The sequence below is a fragment of the Poromitra crassiceps genome (genome assembly GCF_964638095.1).
Source record: "Poromitra crassiceps genome assembly, chromosome: 4".
In the NCBI taxonomy this organism is placed as follows: domain Eukaryota; kingdom Metazoa; phylum Chordata; class Actinopteri; order Beryciformes; family Melamphaidae; genus Poromitra; species Poromitra crassiceps.
Window position 1 is genome coordinate 9,675,219 of NC_139626.1, and position 22,368 is coordinate 9,697,586.

At 49.0% G+C, this 22,368-nt stretch overlaps 1 protein-coding gene across 1 annotated transcript in view; it reads right to left on the reverse strand.

Annotated features, from left to right (window-relative positions):
- Nucleotides 1–290: 290 nt before the first annotated feature.
- Nucleotides 291–22,368, reverse strand: part of aatkb (apoptosis-associated tyrosine kinase b) — a gene marked incomplete at its 5' end in the record, with an annotated part of 67,642 nt that continues 45,564 nt past the window's right edge. Inside the window, 15 exon segments of the mRNA XM_083634670.1 lie at nt 291–2,476; nt 2,826–3,035; nt 3,173–3,302; nt 3,443–4,147; nt 4,149–4,550; nt 4,833–7,278; nt 8,293–8,442; nt 9,156–9,277; nt 9,799–9,883; nt 10,490–10,623; nt 12,271–12,358; nt 13,277–13,353; nt 13,355–13,399; nt 14,441–14,520; nt 20,594–20,735. Of these exon segments, the coding sequence (XP_083490796.1) occupies nt 2,448–2,476; nt 2,826–3,035; nt 3,173–3,302; nt 3,443–4,147; nt 4,149–4,550; nt 4,833–7,278; nt 8,293–8,442; nt 9,156–9,277; nt 9,799–9,883; nt 10,490–10,623; nt 12,271–12,358; nt 13,277–13,353; nt 13,355–13,399; nt 14,441–14,520; nt 20,594–20,735 (4,845 nt within the window). The 3' untranslated portion in view covers nt 291–2,447.

Genomic DNA, 22,368 nt, shown 5'->3' on the forward strand with positions numbered 1-22,368 from the left:
TGGAAGATCCATATGCAGCCACAACAGCTTGGCACCTCCTCATGCTGGTCACCAACCTACCCACATTTTGCTGCTGTGGGAGCCAATCCACCAAGCAACTCAGAACAAGAGTGAATACCAACAGAAGAATATTGCAGGGGATTTTGGCACATTTCTTGCCGGCGCTACCCACACGTTTAGCTGTGTTGCTCATTCCACGAATGCACGATCCTTACAAATTGTACCTCGTTGTAAAGGTGACTAATAAGGCTTTCCAACGATATGAAATACAACACCGATTGGTATTATTAAAGGGGAGAAATAATGGACTGAACTAACGTTTCTGAACTTTTTTTGAGGAGTTTATTACAGAATAAAGCCTTTGGAGGCAAACGAACACTTAGAAGACACTACATGTTGATCAGAGAGAGCTTTATAAAGGTGGTGGCACCCTGGTTCTTCGAGGCTCCAGAGCCGATGGTGCGGTACATGTAGGATACAGTGGAATAGCAGCCGACCAATCTCCAACAGCCGCCTCCCCATCACTTCCACACGCTTACATACACAGAGAGAAAAGATCATGGTATCAAATGGTATCAGCCAACGATCACCTCTCAAGCAGCTGAACAGACAGGTTAGGCTAACACTGAACTATGTCGTTGATGTGAATCAAACCTACGGGACTCAACGTGGTTTTCTTATTGATCAGAAGTGATTTCATCCAAGCATGTAAGCGCTATAAAATGACGCTCTGTTGCTGTTTTGATGTGTAGCTCAAAAAACAAACAAAAAACAAAAGAAAAACAAAAATACTTTGTGTAAATAAACCAAATTTGTAAAGGAGATTGTTTTTTTAATCTGAAAATGTACAAGGTGTCAACTTCTAATGCTAGAATCATAGTACAAAACCGTTCCAAACAAGCTCAGTGTAGCCAATATACAGCAGGTGACAGGATGCAAAGTAAGGGCAGGCAGGCAGTTCTTATTTCTGTTACAATGTGATAAAAAATGGGCAGAAGCTGAGAAATACTGCGTGTACAGTGCATCGACATAAATAAATAGGTACAGTGTGCTGACTTTTAGGCTACACACAAAAAAGCACATGTGGGTTCAGAGTCAGTTAAGCTCTTTGTTGTCCAAAACACTATAACAGACTTTTCAGACTATTGTGCAGATCTGTACTTTACTTTACAGATCTGTACTTTACATTACATATCTGTACATTACCTTACAGGTCTGTACTTTACAGATCTGTACTTTACTTTACAGCTCTGTAATTTACTGTGCCAGACCTCATTACTCCTTGGGAAGTAGATTGTATTTGTCCACATACGTCCCACCTTCATGCCACTTTGGCTCAATAGTATGAAAAGGGCTTTCCATTGTCATTCATGCCCGTCTGTCTCTTAAAATAAATACATAAAATGCAATAAAAATCTATTCCCTTTTGTCCTTTAGAAATAGCTTCAGATATGTAGATACCTGTTTATAGTCACTTGAAACCATGCATTACTATAGGACACCTGTCAAACCTTTAATAAGAGAGTGACAATGTTGTGCTAGATGTTGTAGAGTGTACAGCAAAGACTGGTTGGTAGTGATGGTGATGCTGGCACTCAATTTGGTAGAAAGCATATGAGCTATATCATTGATCTTCATGTAAAACAGTACAGTAGCGGTCTTGATAGAAAATAATAATAAGGAGAAAAAAAAACACTGATAGAATCACAAAACAGACCGTCCGGGTTAGATGGGCTGTTTTCACAAAGACAGCCATATTATTATAACCAGACAGGAGCCATAAGACTTCCCTTTTGCTTTTTCGTTCACGCTTAGGTTTTTCCTGAATGGATCCAAATATTGACATTATATTACTTGTGATACCTCAAGGATTCCCGTTGATGTTCGTTATGACAAGTAAAGCAATTTCCTCCAAAGTGTGATGTCTCTGCAGCTGTGTACAGTCTTGTTCCAAGCACAGAGCCTTTGTTGAAAAGCCAAAGGTCCAGTTGTACCCTTTCACTCAGTACATACTCAACTCAGTATGCACAATGAATTAACTGTCCTATCTGTACGCCGTGCTGGTGCCACTCTCATGATTACTCTCCGTCATAAATGAAAAGTGAATATGGTGGCAAACTCGTGATGCTTTCCAAAGGTCTTTTCTGAGATTTCTTTCTTGTTTGCGAAAATATGCAGAATTCCTCTGCTTTCGTAAATTCTTTACAACATACATATATATTATTATTCTGTAAATTGTATATATACTACCATACTCTTTTATATATTCTAAACAGATTAGGTCGCTCCTACATTGTAGTGAGCAGGAGCTTTGAAAAGTGTCCATAGACGGTAAGAGGCACTGTCTTGTTTCTGTGTTTCTAAAACCTGACGTTGGAAAATAAATCAGAAGTCATGCTAGTAGGCCCAGTTGTTGCCACAGGGTGGCAGTAGATCTCCACAGTCCATTACTCCTTGTCTCCGTCCTCACTGCTCCCTGCAGAAGTCACAAGAAGGCAAACAGGTTACTTTCCAGTGAGGTCCTCCTTCCTGATTATTTACATGAAATTAGCGTAGAAAGTGTATTATCTCATAGTGTATTATGCTTTATGCCTGGGGGCACGGTGGTCTCAGTGGTATTATAGAGCTGTCACCTCACAGCTAGAAGGTCCTGGGTTCGATTCCCACCTGGGGCGCTGAGGGTGTGCCCCACACACCCCCAGCGTCCACTGCCCAATTGGGCTATCTCGTCAAAAGGGCCTTTCTGTGCGCAGTTTGCATGTTCTCCCCGTGCTACATATGATCAGAAGATTATTATGCTTTTTTTGGTGTGTGAGCCAACCCACCTCCTGCCGAGTCCATATCAGAGTCCGACACGTGTGTGATGGAGAAACGGGAAACGTTGGAGGGCGAGACGGTGAAGCGCGAGTACTGCACGGCTGGTTTGGGCTCTGGGGCCTTGGGGATGGAGCGGGGTGGAGGAGGGGAGTCAGACGCCATCTTGGATGTTGGCAGAGGGAGCAGGGGGAAGTCGTCCTCCCACTCGTACCCTGCACCTGAGACAAGAGGGAAGAAATTAGAGAAGGATTTCATGCTCATTTAGCTCATGGCTTTTCTGGATGCTAAAGCCACTAGACCAACCATTTCTTTCAATGACGTCTATTTATTCGGGACAGTTTAGATCTGTACTTACTCTCCTCTGAGATGTTCCCATCTGAGGAGTCATCTGAGGCAGTAACCCTTTCCTGGGGTTTACTCCGTGAACTTTGACCCTCTGCTCCTGAAAGGAAGCCATGCTCCACCAGCTCTTTAGTAGGGCTTTCCTAGTTAAGAGTTATAATTGGAGAAAGATAAGGGTGAAGACTTATCGAACCTGGAAGGTGAATCAGATGAAATGATATGAAACCATTCTCAGTTTTGGCCATGCCTGGGCCTTGCATAAAAAGTCTATATTGACACTCACCTGATCGAACAGATAGACGGTGACATCATCGAAGAAGGACACCACCTTCTTCTTGTGGTCCAGCTCGTCGTCCAGGCTCTGTGACGTAAGCAGGGTGGGCATCTTGAGGAGGCTGCGCAGCTTGTGGGCGTCACTGTTGTCACTGACCACGATGGGCACCGGGTAACACTCCTCCTCGCTCTCTTCGCCTGCGCTCTGTTCCTGCATGCTGTAGCTCCGCAGCTCCTCATCGGATTCTTCGCTGCCATCCGAGTCGCCGTCCTCTTCGTCCGCCTCCTCCCCGTCGGCCGGAAACACCCGGCCCCCCGTCGCAGGGTGGGGAGGTGGAGGAGAGGACCGTCGGGTGTTGGCAGTGTGTTGCAAGGCCACCTCATCTTTCGGTAAGGTGGGCAAAATCTCCCCAGATACCCCCGATGACCTGCTTTGCATTGTCTTGATCGCTGGCTCTTGTGTCATTCCTAAAGCTTGAGTGGAGTCTTTCATGTCCTCTTCTTCCTCCTCCTCTACCTTCACTCCAGAGGTACCATCTCCATTCAGAGCACCGAGAGCTTCCTCCATGGCCCCCACCACCTCTGCGGCCCAGTCTCCCAGGGATGAGTTATCTTCCTGGGATGGCCATTCTTCGTCCAACCCCACGTCAGCTGTGGAGGCAGAGTCAGAGGGCTCCACAGTCAGCTCCAGTATCTCATGCTGGCCACAATCCTCCTGTCAGGTGTGCCTCTATCTCTGGTGGAGGGGATGAGTATGCTGTTACTGCAGTAGGCATGTGTTCCATTTCAAGTTCAATGTCTTTGTTCTCCTCGAGAAGAGCTTCACTGTCCTCTTCTTTGTCCTCCTCGTCCTTCTTCCTCTTCTCACCCTTCTTTTCTGTCACGCACTGTTCCTCGCCAACATTTTCCTCATCTGTTGCTTTCTCAGGCTGGTCGTCACCTTCATCCCTGGACAACCTCTCATTCTCATAGTCTGAGAAGTAGGCAGAGTCTCTGTATGGGTTCTTATCGCTGAGCGGTAAAAGAACATGGTCTGCGCTCTGTGGGTCTGCTACGGTCAAATCTTCACAGAGCGATGGTTCATTCTCTTTAGCCTCCCCATCTTGCTCCTCCACCTCCTGCTCCTCTAGGCTAGTATCAAGGGTAGGCTCCTCCACGTCCTGCTCCTCCACCTCCTGCTCCTCTAGGCTAGTATCGAGGGTAGGCTCCTGCACATCCTGCTCCTCCACCTCCTGCTCCTCGAGGCTAGTATCAAGGGTAGGCTCCTCCACGTCCTGCTCCTCCACCTCCTGCTCCTTGAGGCTAGTATCAAGGGTAGGCTCCTCCACGTCCTGCTCCTCCACCTCCTGCTCCTCGAGGCTAGTATCAAGGGTAGGCTCCTCCACGTCCTGCTCCTCCACCTCCTGCTCCTCTAGGCTAGTATCAAGGGTAGGCTTCGCCACGCTTTGGTCACGAGGTTCATGAGGCTCTTTGGGGGCAAACTCTGGGCTTTCATAGTTTTCTGTGTCATAGCCACTGTCCATGGCTTTAGGTGAACTGGAAGGGTGGGAGGACGCAGGGCTGAAACCTTCGCAAGACCCGGCCGCAGATGGTAGATCCATGGAGTCCATGGAATCCGGGGTTCCTACCTGCTTTTGCAGGGACTTAAAGGCAGGAGAGGCACTCAGCTCACTGGACTCATCAGCAAAGATTCCTGAGGTGACATCAGTGATGTCATCTGTGATGTCATCCTCCTCTTCATCATCGTCATCATCGCTGCAGTCAAGGATGTCAGCTAGGCTGACGCTGGAGCAGCCTCGGTCCACGCCGCTGTCCACGGTATGACTCGACTCTGACTCCGGCTCTGTGAGGGCCACCATGACATGCATATTGTCTGTGGGGGGTGGAGTGCTTTTAGTCATTGTCATGATCACCTCTTCTACTTTAGGCTCTATCACGTTCTGCATGATTCGGTTTTCCTTGATGAGATCTTCTTTCTTCTCTTTGCATGGGGTATCATCTATCATAAGGTCAACATACTGCTCTGCACTGCCTAGGATGGGGGTATCAGTCTTTATCAAGGCAGGTTTGGCTACAATGGGACCCCCTGGAGCAGGTGATAGATCGAGCGACTCTTCGTTCCTTGGGATGTCCTGGATGAGCTTCTCTCTGACGTAGTTGTTGTGGCTGTAGTTTCTCACCAGCGAGCCAGTGAGGGGGTCGACAAAGTGTGAGTGGCAGCACTCCCCGGGCAGCGACACCTGCGTCTCGCCCTCATGGCACAGGTAGACGCAGGCGTCGCAGGCATCCGAGGGAACCATCGCGTGGTGTTTACTCAAACTAAGGCAGGTGCTGTTGTCTTTGGCCTGGTGGGGTTCTAGGTAGTCAATGGGTTTGGGTAGAGAGTGGAAGAGCACGTTGTGCTCCTCTGGCCAGGTATCCTCAATGTCTGTGCTGGGCATTGTGTAGTGGAAATCGACATAAGCATCCTGTCTGCAGCTATGGCTCGCCCGTCTGTGCTGGCCCAGACCGCTGTGGCGCTGTTTTGAGGGCCATGTGTTGCAGCTGTGCCTCTCGTTAAATATGTCCTCCTCCTCTTCCTCCTCTGAATCACTGTCTCTGTGTCCAATGAAGAGCGCCCCCTCTGTCTCTATGTCGATGCTGACAGAGTGACTGCTGTGTCTGGTGACATGGCTGCCGGGCATGGTCTTCCTCAGGGAGCCCATCATGTCGTAGTAGCCCCCAGTCATGTTCTTCCCAATGACGGAGCTCTGGCTGGTGTCCAGGTATGGGTCCCTGTAGGCTTGTTGAGGCGGGCTGTTGACAGAGGGGGATATGCCCAGCGGGTTCTCCAACTCTCCCAGGGCCTGACGCAAGCTCCGTGACCCCCAGCTTTCCTGATGGGGCTCACAAGGGAGCTCCCCTCCGATCAGGTAGCGGTGCTCTATGCCCATAGGGGGCGAGTGTTCATAGTAGTAACCCCCATCTCGATCCTTATAGGACACATAGTGGCCGGACTCCCAAGGTCTCAGTGGGCTGCTGTCCGATATTTGCCCCAACAGAGGCTCCATCGTCAGGGAGATTGCAGGACTTGAGTCGTGCGAGTCGTACAAGTCTGATTTATTGATGTCCGCTGACCAATAGGAGCCCAGGTTCTTAGTCTGTGACGGGCAGACCATGCACTCCCCCGAGTCAGCACTTCCAGTCAGGAAACTTCCACTGCTGCCCTGGTAGTCCGGGCTGTAGGAGCACATGGTATAGTCCAGGTCAATGTTACACTCTACTGGCTCCTCGATTCGGATGTAGTATTCACTGCTTAGCGAGGGGCTATGGGCACTGAGGACAGGAACCACCCCTGGAGCGTGGAGCTGTTTGCGTTGGTAGTAAGAAGGAGAGACCCCCAGACTGAGGCCCTCCATGGGGCAGCCTCCCACTATGCCCCCTGGTGGATAAAATGCATCCTGGCAATGGTGATTGACCTGACCCAAGGTGCCAGTGGAGGCCGAGGCTCTGTAAGGCTGCTCTGCCCTTGCTTGCTCCCACTTGTACTCAAAGTTCAGGCCGTGACTGGTCTCAGTAATGGTCAGGATGTCATCTCCGGATTCCGAGTGGTAGCCATCAGCAGTTGAGAAGTGCTCGAGAAGAGGGAAGGAGGAGGAGGTGGATGAGTGGTGGTCTAGTGGCATGGCGGAGGAGGGCCGGTGGCCATTGTGCCCAGCGTGGGGACGCAGGGAGTGCCAGCGCCTTTCAAAGTCCTCCTCGGCCTCGCTGGCTCCTTTGGCACACAGGTAGCTGAGCAGTAAGTGGACCTCTTCTGCAGTGGGCCTCTGATCGGGCTGGAGCCAGCAGAACTGCATCACCTCATACCTACGGAGCCACACACAAACACACACACACACACACACACACACACACACACACACACACACACACACACACACACACACACACACACACAAGAGGGTGAGAACCAGAGGGGCGTTTGACTTTTTCACGATTTAGTTGATTAAATTCAATATTTACCAGTATTATGAAAAACTTGTGGGAGGAAATAATGAACAATATTTTTGTCGGATCCCGCATACGTCTGACAGATGACACGAGTGTGGGTCTGTTCGGAGCCGTACCGCATCTGTTCCGGAGGCGGCCGTACATTAGCCCTTAGTGCACTTCTGTTCTTTTGGCCCCAAATATTTCAGTGTGTTCAGTGTTTAGGTATTTTGGTTTTTGATTAAAAACTCTGGATTGTCTTAGAATTCACACATGCCATTTTTGGTAGCTCATCAAGAGCTTTTATTTGATATAACTCATTTTCGCCCAAAGTGTCACTCTGGTTCTCACAACTATAAAAAAAGAAAAGAAAAAATCATTACAAGATGCAACAAAAGGCCTCAGAGGGAGAAAAGGAAAAGATAAAATGGCACCAAAACAGGAAATGGAAAACCAGCAGGATTTCCATATTTATTAGAATCGGTAGAGGAAATGAGAATGCGCTCATCCTGTGAGAGATGGCTTTTAATTGTATTTTCCATCTCCCACTTGATCTCTCATACATCAGCATCACATCATTAATGTTGGTGGTGTTTTGTCTCCAGCGTCTGGGAGGGACGAGCACACGAGTGCTGCCCTCCTGCATTACCATAATGAGCCACACGAGTGCTGCACTCCTGCATTACCATTTAGAATGAGCCAGAAGATACGAGTGCTTGTGTGAATATTGCATTTCTCTGTTTGGCCTTGGTATCATCTCTACGCCTGAAGGGCTTCAGAAGGGTTCCGAAGATGTGTGAAGATGTGTGTGTGCGTGCATGCGTGCGTGCGTGCGTGCGTGCGTGCGTGAGTGTGTGTGCGTGCGTGCGTGAGTGTGTGTGTGTGTCTCACCAGCGCTCCGCCAGGGGGACTTTGAGCAGGGGCTTGGGCAGGCGCAGCTGCTGCTCCCTCACAGCATAGGTCAGTACCTGTCTGTCAGAGTAGTGTCTGTAGGGCTGGCTCCCCAGCTCAAACAGCTCCCAGATAGTCACACCCAGAGACCTGCACAGCACGGACATCGAGAGGATGAACCATCAAACACTCATAAAAAAGCATCTGCCATTCAGCCCTAATAACAAATGACGGTAAGTTTCTTATAATAGTTTTGAAGGTATCACTATAATATTTCTATAGGGAGTTGTAGTGCTGTGATATTGTTATAGTATCCTTCTAAAATGTATTGTAGGAGGATACCCACCCCGCCCCCCATTGGGCACATCTCATATACCTTACCTGTTAATAACAGGGCAGTTCATAGTACAGCGATTTATGATGGTCGCAACTGACCATGGTCATATTCTATCATCGATGTCCATTACTGTACTGTCCTTTAGACGTTAACAATATTGTATGTGCATATTTCCAGAAAAGTTTTTCTCGCCATCATTTCATCAACTTATGTCAAACTTAAAAGATGGATAAACTGTATTTGCAAATAAAAAGGGCTAAACTGAGTTTCTGTGGGTTTTGCAACATTTCATCCCTGCTTGTCATAAACTAGATACAAGGATGTGTTGAAAAGTTACATGGATAAGTGAATGTGCATGCCTGTGTGTGTGTGTGTGTGTGTGTGTGTGTGTGTGTGTGTGTGTGTGTGTGTGTGTGTGTGTGTGTGTGTGTGTGTGTGTGTGTGTGTGTGTGTGTGTGTGTGTGTGTGTGTGTGTGTGTGTGTGTGTGTGTGTGTGTGCGCGTGCGTGCGTGCCTGTATGTCCTACCAAATGTTGCTCTGTTGGTTCTGGTCAGCCACTAGCATGTTGCCATGTACTTCATCCAGCAGCTCTGGAGCGATCCAACGCAGCGGGACAAACATCTGATCTGCTGTCACATAGTAGTCATCCTAACAGGAGGGGCAGGATGGTGACAGAAGGGAGGAAGAAAGAGAATTATAATGAGTTGGATTATGGTTTTTATTCAGTATCAGTAACAAAGTCAAAATCCATCTCATTTTATTCTGATTAAAAAAAACTAACAAACAACAACAACAACAAAGCACCTTGAATTGCCTTTGTGTATGAAAGGTGCTATATAAATAAAATTTGACTTGACTTGACTTAACAACAACAACAACAACAACAACAAACGTACTTTTTCATAATTCCAAACTAATTTATCTTGCTATTCTGGTCGTTAGGTTGTGAAATGATTTTGAAATAAATAAGTAAACAAATAAATAAACACACAAATAATTAATTAAATAAATAAAAATCGACGTATATTTTGGGTAAAGTTAATTCTAGACTACTCCATTCTTCTTTCTATATCTGAATAAAAAAAACAAATAATATGCTGACAAAAAACCAATAAGGTTAATGTCAAGTTTGGAGGAAAAAAACAAGGTGTGTGTCTGAATAGAGTTACCTTGTACTTGGCGTGGGCCAGGCCATAATCCCCGATCTTCACTGAGACGTCAGCGGTCAATAAGCAGTTCCTCAGAGCCAGGTCACTGGTGGAGGGACGGGTGAGAACAGCTGTTACACGTCTTTATTTAGAAGCACACTAAAGCAAGACTAGCGCACAGAGGCGGGCTCGGATTTCTTCAGGCACTGTGCTATTCGGAATGCACTGCATGCAAACAACATTGACCAATCATTAGTCTTATTACAAGAGCAGCCATTGTTCAACACTGCTGCGACTGTATCTCCGTAAACACATGTAAATCGACGCAGCACACGTCCGGACAAAAATGATGCGGCAGGTAAGAAGAGGCGGCCGACCCACCGCCACCACCCAGGCCACCACGGTCTCTGCAAAGGATGCTGCAGTGCAGACCGAGGGGAGGTTAACGTCGCTCTGGAGAGGAGTGGTCACCCCCTGCAACAAAATCACTGATGCTGGAGTCTAGAAGGAGCACTCAGGCAGCACCAGGATATTGTTCCAGGAAGCAACCCGGGAAGCAAATGGGCAGATCAGACCCCACACCACATGCTGCCAGAATGCTGGGTTGTTGTGTAGTCTATGAAATGTCATTTCATTCTGACGTGTGTGCAGTGTTTAAGAACAGAAAATGCTGTTGCACTGGTTCGTGTCAGGTTGCGTTCTCGACTCGTACCCGTGTGTGAAGTTGTGTCTGTGCAGGTGCAAGAGTCCGGATGCGATGTCACAGGCCATCCGCTGCAGAATCAAGGGCTCTGGGGGCATGGTGTCTGCAGTCCTGCAGCTTCGGAGGTACGACTTCACATCCCCCTGAACACAGCAAACAGAGGAGAGAGAGAGAGAGAGAGAGAGAGAGAGAGAGAGAGAGAGAGAGAGAGAGAGAGAGAGAGATCCATTTTAATTTGACTGTATGAGTGTCCGTCCATCCTTATAATGTTTGCACTGTTACCGAGCAAACAATTTCTTCTGTACATCACATCCTCTGACCACTGGGGGGCAGTCTTGTCCTTAAAAGCTCAGAAACTCTATTGCAACAATAGTTTTGACTACTGGAGAGAGCAGACTTGTGGGGGACTTGAGCGTATGTGGTAGTCATGATTAAAAAGAGGCAAACTTGTTGCACAACAGTCTTGTTGGAAATGTGAGATTCCTTCGTTTCTTTTTTTATATCAAATTTTTGTTTTTTGCACTTGGCAAATTCCCCCTGCTGTCCCGGTCATTGCTCCACCCCCTCTGCTGATCTGGGGAGGGTTGTAGACTAGCACATGCTTCCTCCGATACATGTGCAGTCGCCCGCCGCATCTTTTCACCTGACAGCGAGGGATTCCCTGTCCCAGTTTCCCCCCTCCCCCCCCGAACAGGTGCCCAGATCGACCAGAGGAGGCACCAGTGCAGCAACCAGGACACATACCCTTAATCCGGCTTCCCACCCGCAGACATGTGGGTGGGACATGTATATCGACATGTAAACTCTGGCTGGCACTCCAAAAACTTACAATCAGCTAGAAAAATTAAAATTAGGTTATTAACTGGCCCCTGGCCTCCTGTCATTTTGCAAAAGTGCCCACCGGGCAAACCAAGTTGAGTATCCCTGCCTTAGCAGATCCTTAGTCCTCCACACCTCAGATTAAGTCAAATTAAATTAAATGACACTACAAATGATAAATGAGTCACTCAACAGGCTTACTGGATCATAACTGCTGTCTGATTGGCAGATGGATTACCATGACAGTGAAGTAGTCAAAGAATATAGAGTCGTCAGAGTTGAAATACTGCTTGTTCTCCACACCTGTCTGCCATCACATATAAATCAGCAGTGTGAAATCAACACCTACCTAGTAGAAGAGCTTGTGGCTCTGATTGTGATTGTTGCTGTTACAAAATAGACTGTGGTGATTTAGGAGATGCAAGGTGGCACAAAGCCAGTCTCAGTTCTTTGAATACTTCAGCGTCGCCACAAACACGCTCTGTATCTGTGTTCAATCAGATGAAGTCATCAAGCCTGTGTAGCCTGATGCTAGCTTTGATCCCACAGTTGTGACTGGGACAAACATCGTGTGTGATTTACTACCTTTGGTTTTGCCTGCCAAATATTTACACAAGCTGCCAAGATTTTTTTTTTATTGGCCAAAATAATTAACAGAAAATACGTAGGCTATTTTTCAATGCATTTGATAGTACAGTATGTGCCAAATAAGGTAAGGCAAGGGGGGGGGGTTAAATAAAGCAGCAAAAGTACATTTACAGCAAAGACATTTTTTAAACGTTAATACTTTGAAATGTCTCACTTTTAATATATTGTTTCCCTTTAAGTGCAAGGCAGATGTACATGTACCCACCGAATGTAACGTTTACCCAGAATTATGGATATTATTATATTAACTTTGGAACTATAAAGTAATCCGTGACATGTCCTTGTCCCCCCACAGCCCTGGCTTGTGGCGTTGCATTACCCACCAGTGGACAAAACTCCATCACCAGCAGGTAGGGAGTGACCTCAGTGCACTGGGCCAAACACTGCAGCAGTGCAGGGTGCTGCAGGGCACTGGAGACCAGCATGGGAGGGGAGGGGGGGAGGGGGGGGAGGGGAGGGAGGGAGAGGGGGGGGGAGGTGGAAGGGGGCAGTGGAGCACAAGAGCAGAGCAGAAGGTAAAACGTGAGTCTCGACATGCATACAGTATAAACCACACAAACACCTAGACACACACACACACACACACACACACACACACACACACACACACACACACACACACACACACACACACACACACACACACACACACACACACCACAATCTTTTTTTTCCCTTCCCACTAGTGGTTAGTACAGTGGTTCTCAAATGGGGGTCCGGGGACCCCCAGGGGTCCTTGAGGGGGCTCCAGGGGGTCTCCAGCCAAAAGGGGGGCAATTTATTTGAGCTATAATTCCATTCATAAGTACCACAATGACTATTTTGGTCATGGTTTTATACACTTTCTGTAATAAAACATCTAAAAGCATCAATCTTATTATCATATGGGGGACCGTCGGACAAAATCCTATCAAATTTGGGTCTGTGGTCTAATCTTTGTCAGTTTAGGGGTCCTTCATGTGAAACCACTGGGTTATTATACCTGATTTCAAAAATGTCACTGACATGAGGCCATTAGTTTTCAAAATGAATGAGTTATCCTGCAGGCCTGTTGCAGTATTGCCGACATTGCTTGAGAATAATATGACTAAAAATACAAGCCTAGAAAATGAATTTGACAGAGTTTGAGACGACTGAAAGGACATCATCATGGTTTGTCAAAAAACAGCTGAGGAGATACAGACAGAGAGGACGAGAGAGAGAGAGAGAGAGAGAGAGAGAGAGAGAGACACCAGGGTATACACAGTAGCAGCAGTAATCCAGTCAGAGAGATACAGTCAGAAACTCATCGTTTTGCGGGGTTGGCGGCGGGGGGCGGGGCATGATTACCGGTAAGGCTGCACCTCATCCAGGAAGTGCATCTGCTCCTGGACGCTGGCGCTGGCTTTCAGCTCCTTGACCACCACCCACCTGGGTGGTATTGAGACCCGCGTTCACCTCCCCCAGCAGCACCTGCAACGGCACCAACAGAGACATATACGCACGGGGAAGACGGACAGAGAAGACACACCCACAAACACATGTGCAGAGCCGGGGGGGGGGGGGGGGGACGCAGACATGGACACACACACACAACCGCACATTTTGGACGCAAAGAAATTAAACAGATGGGGACATGCGGCAGGTCAGTGAAGAAAATTGACAAATGTTAAGACAGCACACAAAGCGATGCATGCAGTTACACACAGACACACACAGACACACACACACACACACACACACACACACACACACACACACACACACACACACACACACACACACACACACAGACACACACACACACACACACACACACAGATGGACATACCCAATCAAGGTACACAAGAAAGGGACGTGTGTTCATGAGTGGATGAGTTTCAGAGAGAGGAGGGGGGGAAACAAACAAGGGAACAGAGAGGAGGAAGAGGAGGAGGAGGAGAGAGAGAGAGAGAGAGAGAGAGAGAGAGAGAGAGAGAGAGAGAGAGAGAACCACAACAATATGTTATCTAGGTGAAATAGAGCGATATCACCACAGCACACAGCCCGCACAATAGGAGGCCTGCAGTGGCAGAGACGTCTGCTTTTGTAAATTGCAGTGCAGAGTACAGTTTGTTCCCTAGGGCTTTTCCGGAGAGGTCTATCACTCCTGGGAGAAGCTGACATCAAAGGCACGAGGATCAGACACACACACACACACGTGCACACGCGCACGCACACACACACACGCACACGCACACGCACACACGCACACACACACACACACACGCACGCACGCACGCACACACACACACTACAGGTAATGCAGCATGTCAGCCATTTTAACCAGCTCCATTCTAAACACGCCGGGGGATCACAGCGAAGACCAACAGCCGTGACCGGAGCCTCACTGACGCCATCTATCTACTCTGCATACTGGTGCAGCAGCAGGGACGTCAGTGAGCAGTGTACGTGTGATCCCACCAAACAGGAAGTACTCGCCGAGGAGATCCAGGCCTCAAAACGTGGGCTCACCTTCCCGAACCAGCCATCGCCGATCTCCTTCAGGTAGAGAAGACTGTGGCGGCCGAGGTCGGTGGACTTCAGGAGTTGCACTGGAGGAAAGACAAAAGAGAGTTAGTGTCACAGGCGATCCGGTTGGAGCGAGCAGCATCGGCACCGCGTCTTACTGTTGTGTTCCTTTGTTTTAGAAACCGTAACGTGGCAAAAAACGCACCACATCCAAGTTCTTAAGCAACACCTATAGAGGCCGTCCTGGGTCCATTCACTCACAGCTATAGAGGCCGTCCACTAACCCTGCCCCATATGAGATATCCTTACATGCCAATGGACGTTACCCATGGTCCAAAACTAAACACAATGAACCCCGCTGTGAAGTCTCCTTCTATATTAAGCTGACTCTGGCACCAATCTGTCTGTCCAGCTCCGTCCTCCGACTCCCCAAAGCATCTCACTGTCAACGTTCCACTGATGACCTGCGCCTGTCCCGCGCCTGCCGGACACGCCCGGATGACCTGCGCCTGTCCCCCGCCTGCCGGACACGCCCGGATGACCTGCGCCTGTCCTGCGCCTGCCGGACACGCCCGGACGCCCCGATGTCTCCGTCCCGGCTCAGCCAAACGAGACGCGACTGACAGCAACATCAGCCCTATGCTCTTCTCTCTCTCACTCCTCTCCATCTCTCTCTCTCTCTCTGTGTCTCTCTCCCCCACGATGACACTTACATTCTAGGCGTCGAGGCGAGACAGGCAGCGCTTTGTGGCGTTTGCCGCCCCCCCCCCCCCCCCCCCTCCAGACGGCCACACAGTCCAGTCACTGTGTGGAGGCCATATTGGACACCCATGTCTCCTTCCCCAGGCGAGTCATTCCTTAGGCCCGCTCACGCACGCTCTCCGGACCCCCGGAGCAGAATTACAGCCATTGTCCGGCTGCGCGGGCTGCATGGCACCAGTTAGGACCAGTTAGCACACACACACACACACACACACACACACACACACACACACACACACACACACACACACACACACACACACACACAGACACACACACACACGCACACACACACACACACACACACACACTGGGGCCATTATCCGACGCTCTGTGACATGGGAGAGCTGAGCTGTGGCAATAACGGCGACAAACAATGGTTCCTACCTACGCCATGATGTTTTCTCCCTCGGCCTGGGGTATTCGTAGGGGTGATGGAAAGCTAAAAGACAGACTGAATACACATGATGAAAACAAATTGATTGCCTCAAAGTGTACTCCGACGTTTGTATCTATTTGATTTCCTTTGATTCTCCCACACCCAAATTCCCAATGTGACAAACTGAAAATAGCCTGATGACTGCAGTGATGTCTCACATCTCTTTCACAGCCAGTACACTAACTCCAGACTGTCGGGTCTAAGCCGTGTGCTGTCGGGGGGCATCTATCTGAACAATGTGTCTTGCTAAATGGCTGCTAGGCAGGAAGTCTTTAGCGAGACACACGGCGGCTAAACCACTCAGAGCCAAATGGAATTCCCATTATCCTCTTCCCAGTCCCATCCCATCCCGGGCCGGTCTCTGGCGAGGCGCTGAGCTAAGAGTGCTGCTCTTGAACAATCCTCCAAATTCAATTGTGAGTGACGTTTCCTCATGGCCGCCTAACTCGATTTGGAATGGTGGCATGGCGAGGATTTGAAGGCCGCCCATCATTGACAGCGTTACTTTAGTATCGGTTTGTACTCCTTTTTGCTTATATAAGCTTATATGTATGTATATATATATACACACACACACACACATATATAGGTACCGTATATATATATATATATATACCTATATATGTGTGTGTGTATATATACATACATATATATATATATATATATAGGTATGTATATATATATATATATACATATAAGCTTATAAGCAAAAAGGAGTACAAACCTTACTCTTTGCTTATACTGTACAACCTTATATGCATATATATATACGTGAATATATATGTAATATATATATGTGAATCTTCACTGGCATCACGATTCGATTACGTTTCATCTGTCAACGATTCGATTCGATTCCACGATGCATCTCAAAGTATTGCAGCTCCACGTATCAAATCCTACATTTTCTGTATTATTATTGCGCATGGCTACTTTTTCATCAATTAATACAAACAGTCAGATAAATATCAAGTCCCTTTTTTATTTAGAAAGTGCTTTAAAATCTGAATGTCAACAGAAATGTCAACATAAACGATTCAACGATTCATCTGTCAACGATTCAATTCGATTCGATTCACACATCCGCATCTCGATGCATCGATTATACGATTAATTTTGACACCCCTACTATGTATATATACAGTGTATATGTATATATACAGTATATACATACATACATACATATATATATAAATATATGTGTGTGTGTGTGTGTGTGTGTGTGTGTGTGTGTGTGTGTGTGTGTGTGTGTGTGTGTGTATGTGTGTGTGTGTGTGTGTGTGTGTGTGTGTGTGTGTGTGTGTAGTTGTTCACACATCTCCACGAGTGCTGTGAGTGGGTGTGAATCAGTTACTCTTTAGCCTGCAGCGCAGAGCAGCTGCATCAGGGTGGGTCTTCTTGGGGACCTGGCGGTGCACGGAGCCAAGCTCTTACAGTAAGGCTGTCTCATAGGGGGCTCCACCTCTCCACATACTCCATTCTTCTCCCATCAATAAGCCCAGTGCACAGCAGGGGGACAGGGGGGCGGATGGTTCACAGCAGGGGGACGGGGGGGCGGATGGTTCACAGCAGGGGACGGGGATGGTTCACAGCAGGGGGACGGGGGGGTTCACAGCAGGGGGACGGGGGGACGGATGGTTCACAGCAGGGGGACGGGGGCGGATGGTTCACAGCAGGGGGACGGGGAGGATGGTCGAGGGGGGGAGGTCAGCAGGGGGGGGATGGTATCGCAGCAGGGGGATGGGGGGGAGGATGGTTCACAGCAGGGGACGGGGGACGGGGGTGGTTCACAGCAGGGGGACGGGGGGACGGATGGTTCACAGCAGGGGGACGGGGGCGGATGGTTCACAGCAGGGGGACGGGGGGGGGGGGATGGTTCACAGCAGGGGGGGGGAGGGGATGGTATCACAGCAGGGGGACAGGGACGGGGGTGGTTCACAGCAGGGGGATGGGGGGGAGGATGGTTCACAGCAGGGGGACGGGGGAGGATGGTTCACAGCAGGGGGACAGGGGGGCGGATGGTTCACAGCAGGGGTACGGGGGCGGATGGTTCACAGCAGGGGGATGGGGATGTTCACAGCAGGGGGATGGGGGCGGATGGTTCACAGCAGGGGGATGGGGATGTTCACAGCAGGGGGATGGGGGCGGATGGTTCACAGCAGGGGGATGGGGATGTTCACAGCAGGGGGACAGGGGGGGGGTGGTTCACAGCAGGGGGACGGGGGGGCGGATGGTTCACAGCAGGGGGACAGGGGGGCGGATGGTTCACAGCAGGGGGACAGGGGGGCGGATGGTTCACAGCAGGGGGACGGGGGGGGTGTTGTTGGCTGAAAGGCAACAACACTTCACTCACAGCTCCTAACTACTTCCATCAACATCACCTCTCAGGAATCAACAGAGGTCGAAAAAGTTCGGGAGGGAAGGAAGACGAAGCCCTGACAAAATGGCGGCGAATAGCAGCCGTCAAACATAAGAAAAGGAATGAGAAAGGTACATGGAGATTTATAAGCAAAGTGTTGATAGAACAATGGATCGATTTCCTCACACTCTAAAAAATCATCATCATCACCAGCTGGTGATGTCACTCTGGTGATGTCACTGGGTGAGGCCCTGCTGAAGCCTGCAGCAACAGAGACCCGACCTCTGTCACTATTGCAATACCATGTGGTTTCTATTATTCACTGAAGAGGAAGCATATGTTCTGCTTTTATCCAACAGCTAGAAGTATGTCTCTTTTTCACCCTGCTATCTGAATAGCACAGGTCAAACCTAGAAGTATGTCTCTTTTTCACTCTGCTATCTGAATAGCACGGGTCAAACCTAGAAGTATGTCTCTTTTTCACTCTGCTATCTGAATAGCACGGGTCAAACCTAGAAGTATGTCTCTTTTTCACTCTGCTATCTGAATAGCACGGGTCAAACCTAGAAGTATGTCTCTTTTTCACCCTGCTATCTGAATAGCACAGGTCAAACCTAGAAGTATGTCTCTTTTTCACTCTGCTATCTGAATAGCACAGGTCAAACCTAGAAGTATGTCTCTTTTTCACTCTGCTATCTGAATAGCACGGGTCAAACCTCTGGGGCCATATAGTGAAGTTAAGTTATCCTTTATTTATCCCCATGGGGAAATTCATCCTCTGCATTTGACCCATCCTCTACTAGGAACCTTCCTAGAACTAGGAGCAGTGGGCAGCCACAGAGCAGCGCCTGGGGACCAACTCCAGTTCTTTTTGCCAGTGCCTTGGTCAGAGGCACTGACAGGAGTATTAACCCTAACATACGTGTCTTTGGGAGGAAACCCGGAGCACCCGGAGAAAACCCACACAAACACGGGGAGAACATGCAAACTCCACACAGAAAGGACAACAGCTGTGAGGCAACAGCGCTAACCACTGAGCCACCGTGGCGTGCATATAGCCTCAAACAAACTCGAACATCCACGTCTGTTTGCTTTGATGCTTATAGTGGAGCTGACCGACCTCCGGGCCAAACTGAGTGGGCACGACCTATTAAGTCCAACCACTCTCCCATATCAGTTTATCAGGCTCAATCTACTGCTATCGGCCCCATACGCATCAATGCACAACGGCGGCCATTGTCACACAGAAGCAGATGGAGAGGGAGAAAGCGAGCGGGTGAACGAGGGATCTTCTCATCGGGGGTTTGGTGCTCTGCTCTCGCATGCCTCACATACCGAGGAGCAGCAGTGTAGGCTGGCCGGCCTGGACATCATTATGCAACGGGCAGATGTTTGTGGGAGAGAGTCAGAGAGAGAGAGAGAGAGAGAGAGAGAGAGAGAGAGAGAGCGATAGAGAGAGTCAGAGTGAGAGAGAGTCAGAGAGAGAGAGAGAGAGAGGGAGAGAGAGAGAGTCAGAGAGAGAGAGAGAGGGAGAGAGAGAGAGTCAGAGAGGTAGTCAGAGTGAGAGAGAGAGTCAGAGAGAGAGAGAAAGAGAGAGAGTTGAAGAGCACAGAGTTCATTCTGTAACCCGGAAGGCCCGGAAACCCCTTCCACCAAGGACCTCACCAACAACACCCTGCCCCCCCCCCCCCGCCCCCGCAAACCCAACTCAGCTGAACCCGCCCCCCAAAAAACTGTAACTCATATCTAATTTAATGCCTGTTTAACTGGGTCTGTAAATTCATGTAAATTCACTGCTTACATTGTATTTAATGCCTATTTAACTTATTTAAAAGACTGTTTATTGCATGTACATTCAATGTAAATTCATATTTAACTCTGACTGTAAATTCATGCAAATTTACTGCCTATTTAACGCCTATTTAACTCAGTCTGTAAATCTCAAGTAAATTCAACGTAAATTCATATTTATTATCCGCAGAACACTTCTCCACTCATGTACATATTGTATATATACTTACTCGATTTGATTGCACTTGCAACGTTGTGATTGTCTTTAGTTAGCTTTCCTACTTCTTATCTCTGTATATTGATCTGAGCGCTACGCTAAGACAAATTCCTCATAATGTAACTTGCATACTGTGGCAATAAAAGTGATGGTGATTCTGTAGGGACCCAACACTGGAGCTCAGGCTAGTAGGGGCTGTGGGATAAGTTTAGGCCCAGTGTCAGGGCGTCGGCCCCTCACTCCAGGGGACAGACTCTGGCTCGGGCCAAACACAGAACATTACTCACACACCCTTGAGAAGCACTCGCATTGGTAACGCTCTGGCATGTTTGCAAAAGCTGTTGCAAGGTTTGCATTACGTTTTACGGGCAAAGAGAGTAAAAACGTAAATTACAAAGCGCTGACAAAAAAACGTCAAAAAACATTTTTTTTTACGTTTGGATATTTCCTCGGCCATCTGTTTTACCTTTGACATCATCCGATATGTCATCCCATTTGAAAGCAGAGCCAAATGTTAAATCTCTGTAAACACAGCCTGGGGATTTCAAAGTCAAAGCCAAGTCTGAGCTGAGCTGCATGTTGACCTACCTGAGCGGGCGGGCTGCTTGGCGGCCGGCAGGGAGACCTGGGTGAGGGGCAGGATGTAGACCTCCGGGCCGCTCTGGGAGGCTGGCGACACCAAAGTGGACAAATCGGCGTGATACTCCTCCCCGTCCACATTCTCAAACTCCTGGAAACACACAATGCACAAATACACACAAAGGTCAAAGGTCATCTAAACGAAGCTTGGCAGACCAGAGGAACAAGCAGCAGGCTGCTTTCATTAGACTGGCAAATTGATATAAATATGGCAAATGGAAATCATATTTGGCCATAAAACTGTATTTAAATAGATACTTAGCCATTGCAGAGCGCAGTGCAGCAACCCTCCTGTAGTGTGAACAGGGAATAAGACTTTTGCCTTCCAGCTGTGATGTGTAGGCCCCATATGGCCCAGAGCATCTGATGCAGCTCTGTGATGTGTAGGCCCCATATGGCCCAGAGCATCTGATGCAGCTCTGTGATGCGTAGGCCCCACATGGCCCAGAGCATCTGATGCAGCTCTGTGATGCCTAGGCCCCACATGGCCCAGAGCATCTGATGCAGCTCTGCGATGCGTAGGCCCCACATGGCCCAGAGCATCTGATGCACCTCTGTGATGTGTAGGCCCCACATGGCCCAGAGCATCTGATGCAGCTCTGTGATGCGTAGGCCCCACATGGCCCAGAGCATCTGATGCACCTCTGTGATGTGTAGGCCCCATATGGCCCAGAGCATCTGATGCACCTTTGTGATGTGTAGGCCCCACATGGCCCAGAGCATCTGATGCAGCTCTGTGATGTGTAGGCCCCATATGGCCCAGAGCATCTGATGCACCTTTGTGATGTGTAGGCCCCACATGGCCCAGAGCATCTGATGCACCTTTGTGATGTGTAGGCCCCACATGGCCCAGAGCATCTGATGCACCTCTGTGATGTGTAGGCCCCACATGGCCCAGAGCATCTGATGCACCTTTGTGATGTGTAGGCCCCACATGGCCCAGAGCATCTGATGCACCTCTGTGATGTGTAGGCCCCACATGGCCCAGAGCATCTGATGCACCTCTGTGATGCGTAGGCCCCACATGGCCCAGAGCATCTGATGCAGCTCTGTGATGTGTAGGCCCCACATGGCCCAGAGCATCTGATGCACCTCTGTGATGCGTAGGCCCCACATGGCCCAGAGCATCTGATGCAGCTCTGTGATGTGTAGGCCCCATATGGCCCAGAGCATCTGATGCACCTTTGTGATGTGTAGGCCCCACATGGCCCAGAGCATCTGATGCACCTCTGTGATGTGTAGGCCCCACATGGCCCAGAGCATCTGATGCAGCTCTGTGATGTGTAGGCCCCACATGGCCCAGAGCATCTGATGCAGCTCTGTGATGTGTAGGCCCCATATGGCCCAGAGCATCTGATGCAGCTCTGTGATGTGTAGGCTCCACATGGCCCAGAGCATCTGATGCACCTCTGTGATGTGTAGGCCCCACATGGCCCAGAGCATCTGATGCAGCTCTGTGATGTGTAGGCCCCACATGGCCCAGAGCATCTGATGCACCTTTCTGATGCGTAGGCCCCACATGGCCCAGAGCATCTGATGCAGCTCTGTGATGTGTAGGCCCCACATGGCCCAGAGCATCTGATGCACCTCTGTGATGCGTAGGCCCCACATGGCCCAGAGCAGCAGAGAGCTTGATAGGCAGACTGATCGAGCTCAAGTCACTGGCAATAGAGATCCTCCATTATAATACAGAGAGCTGTGCTCCTCAGTGCTGATTGGCCATT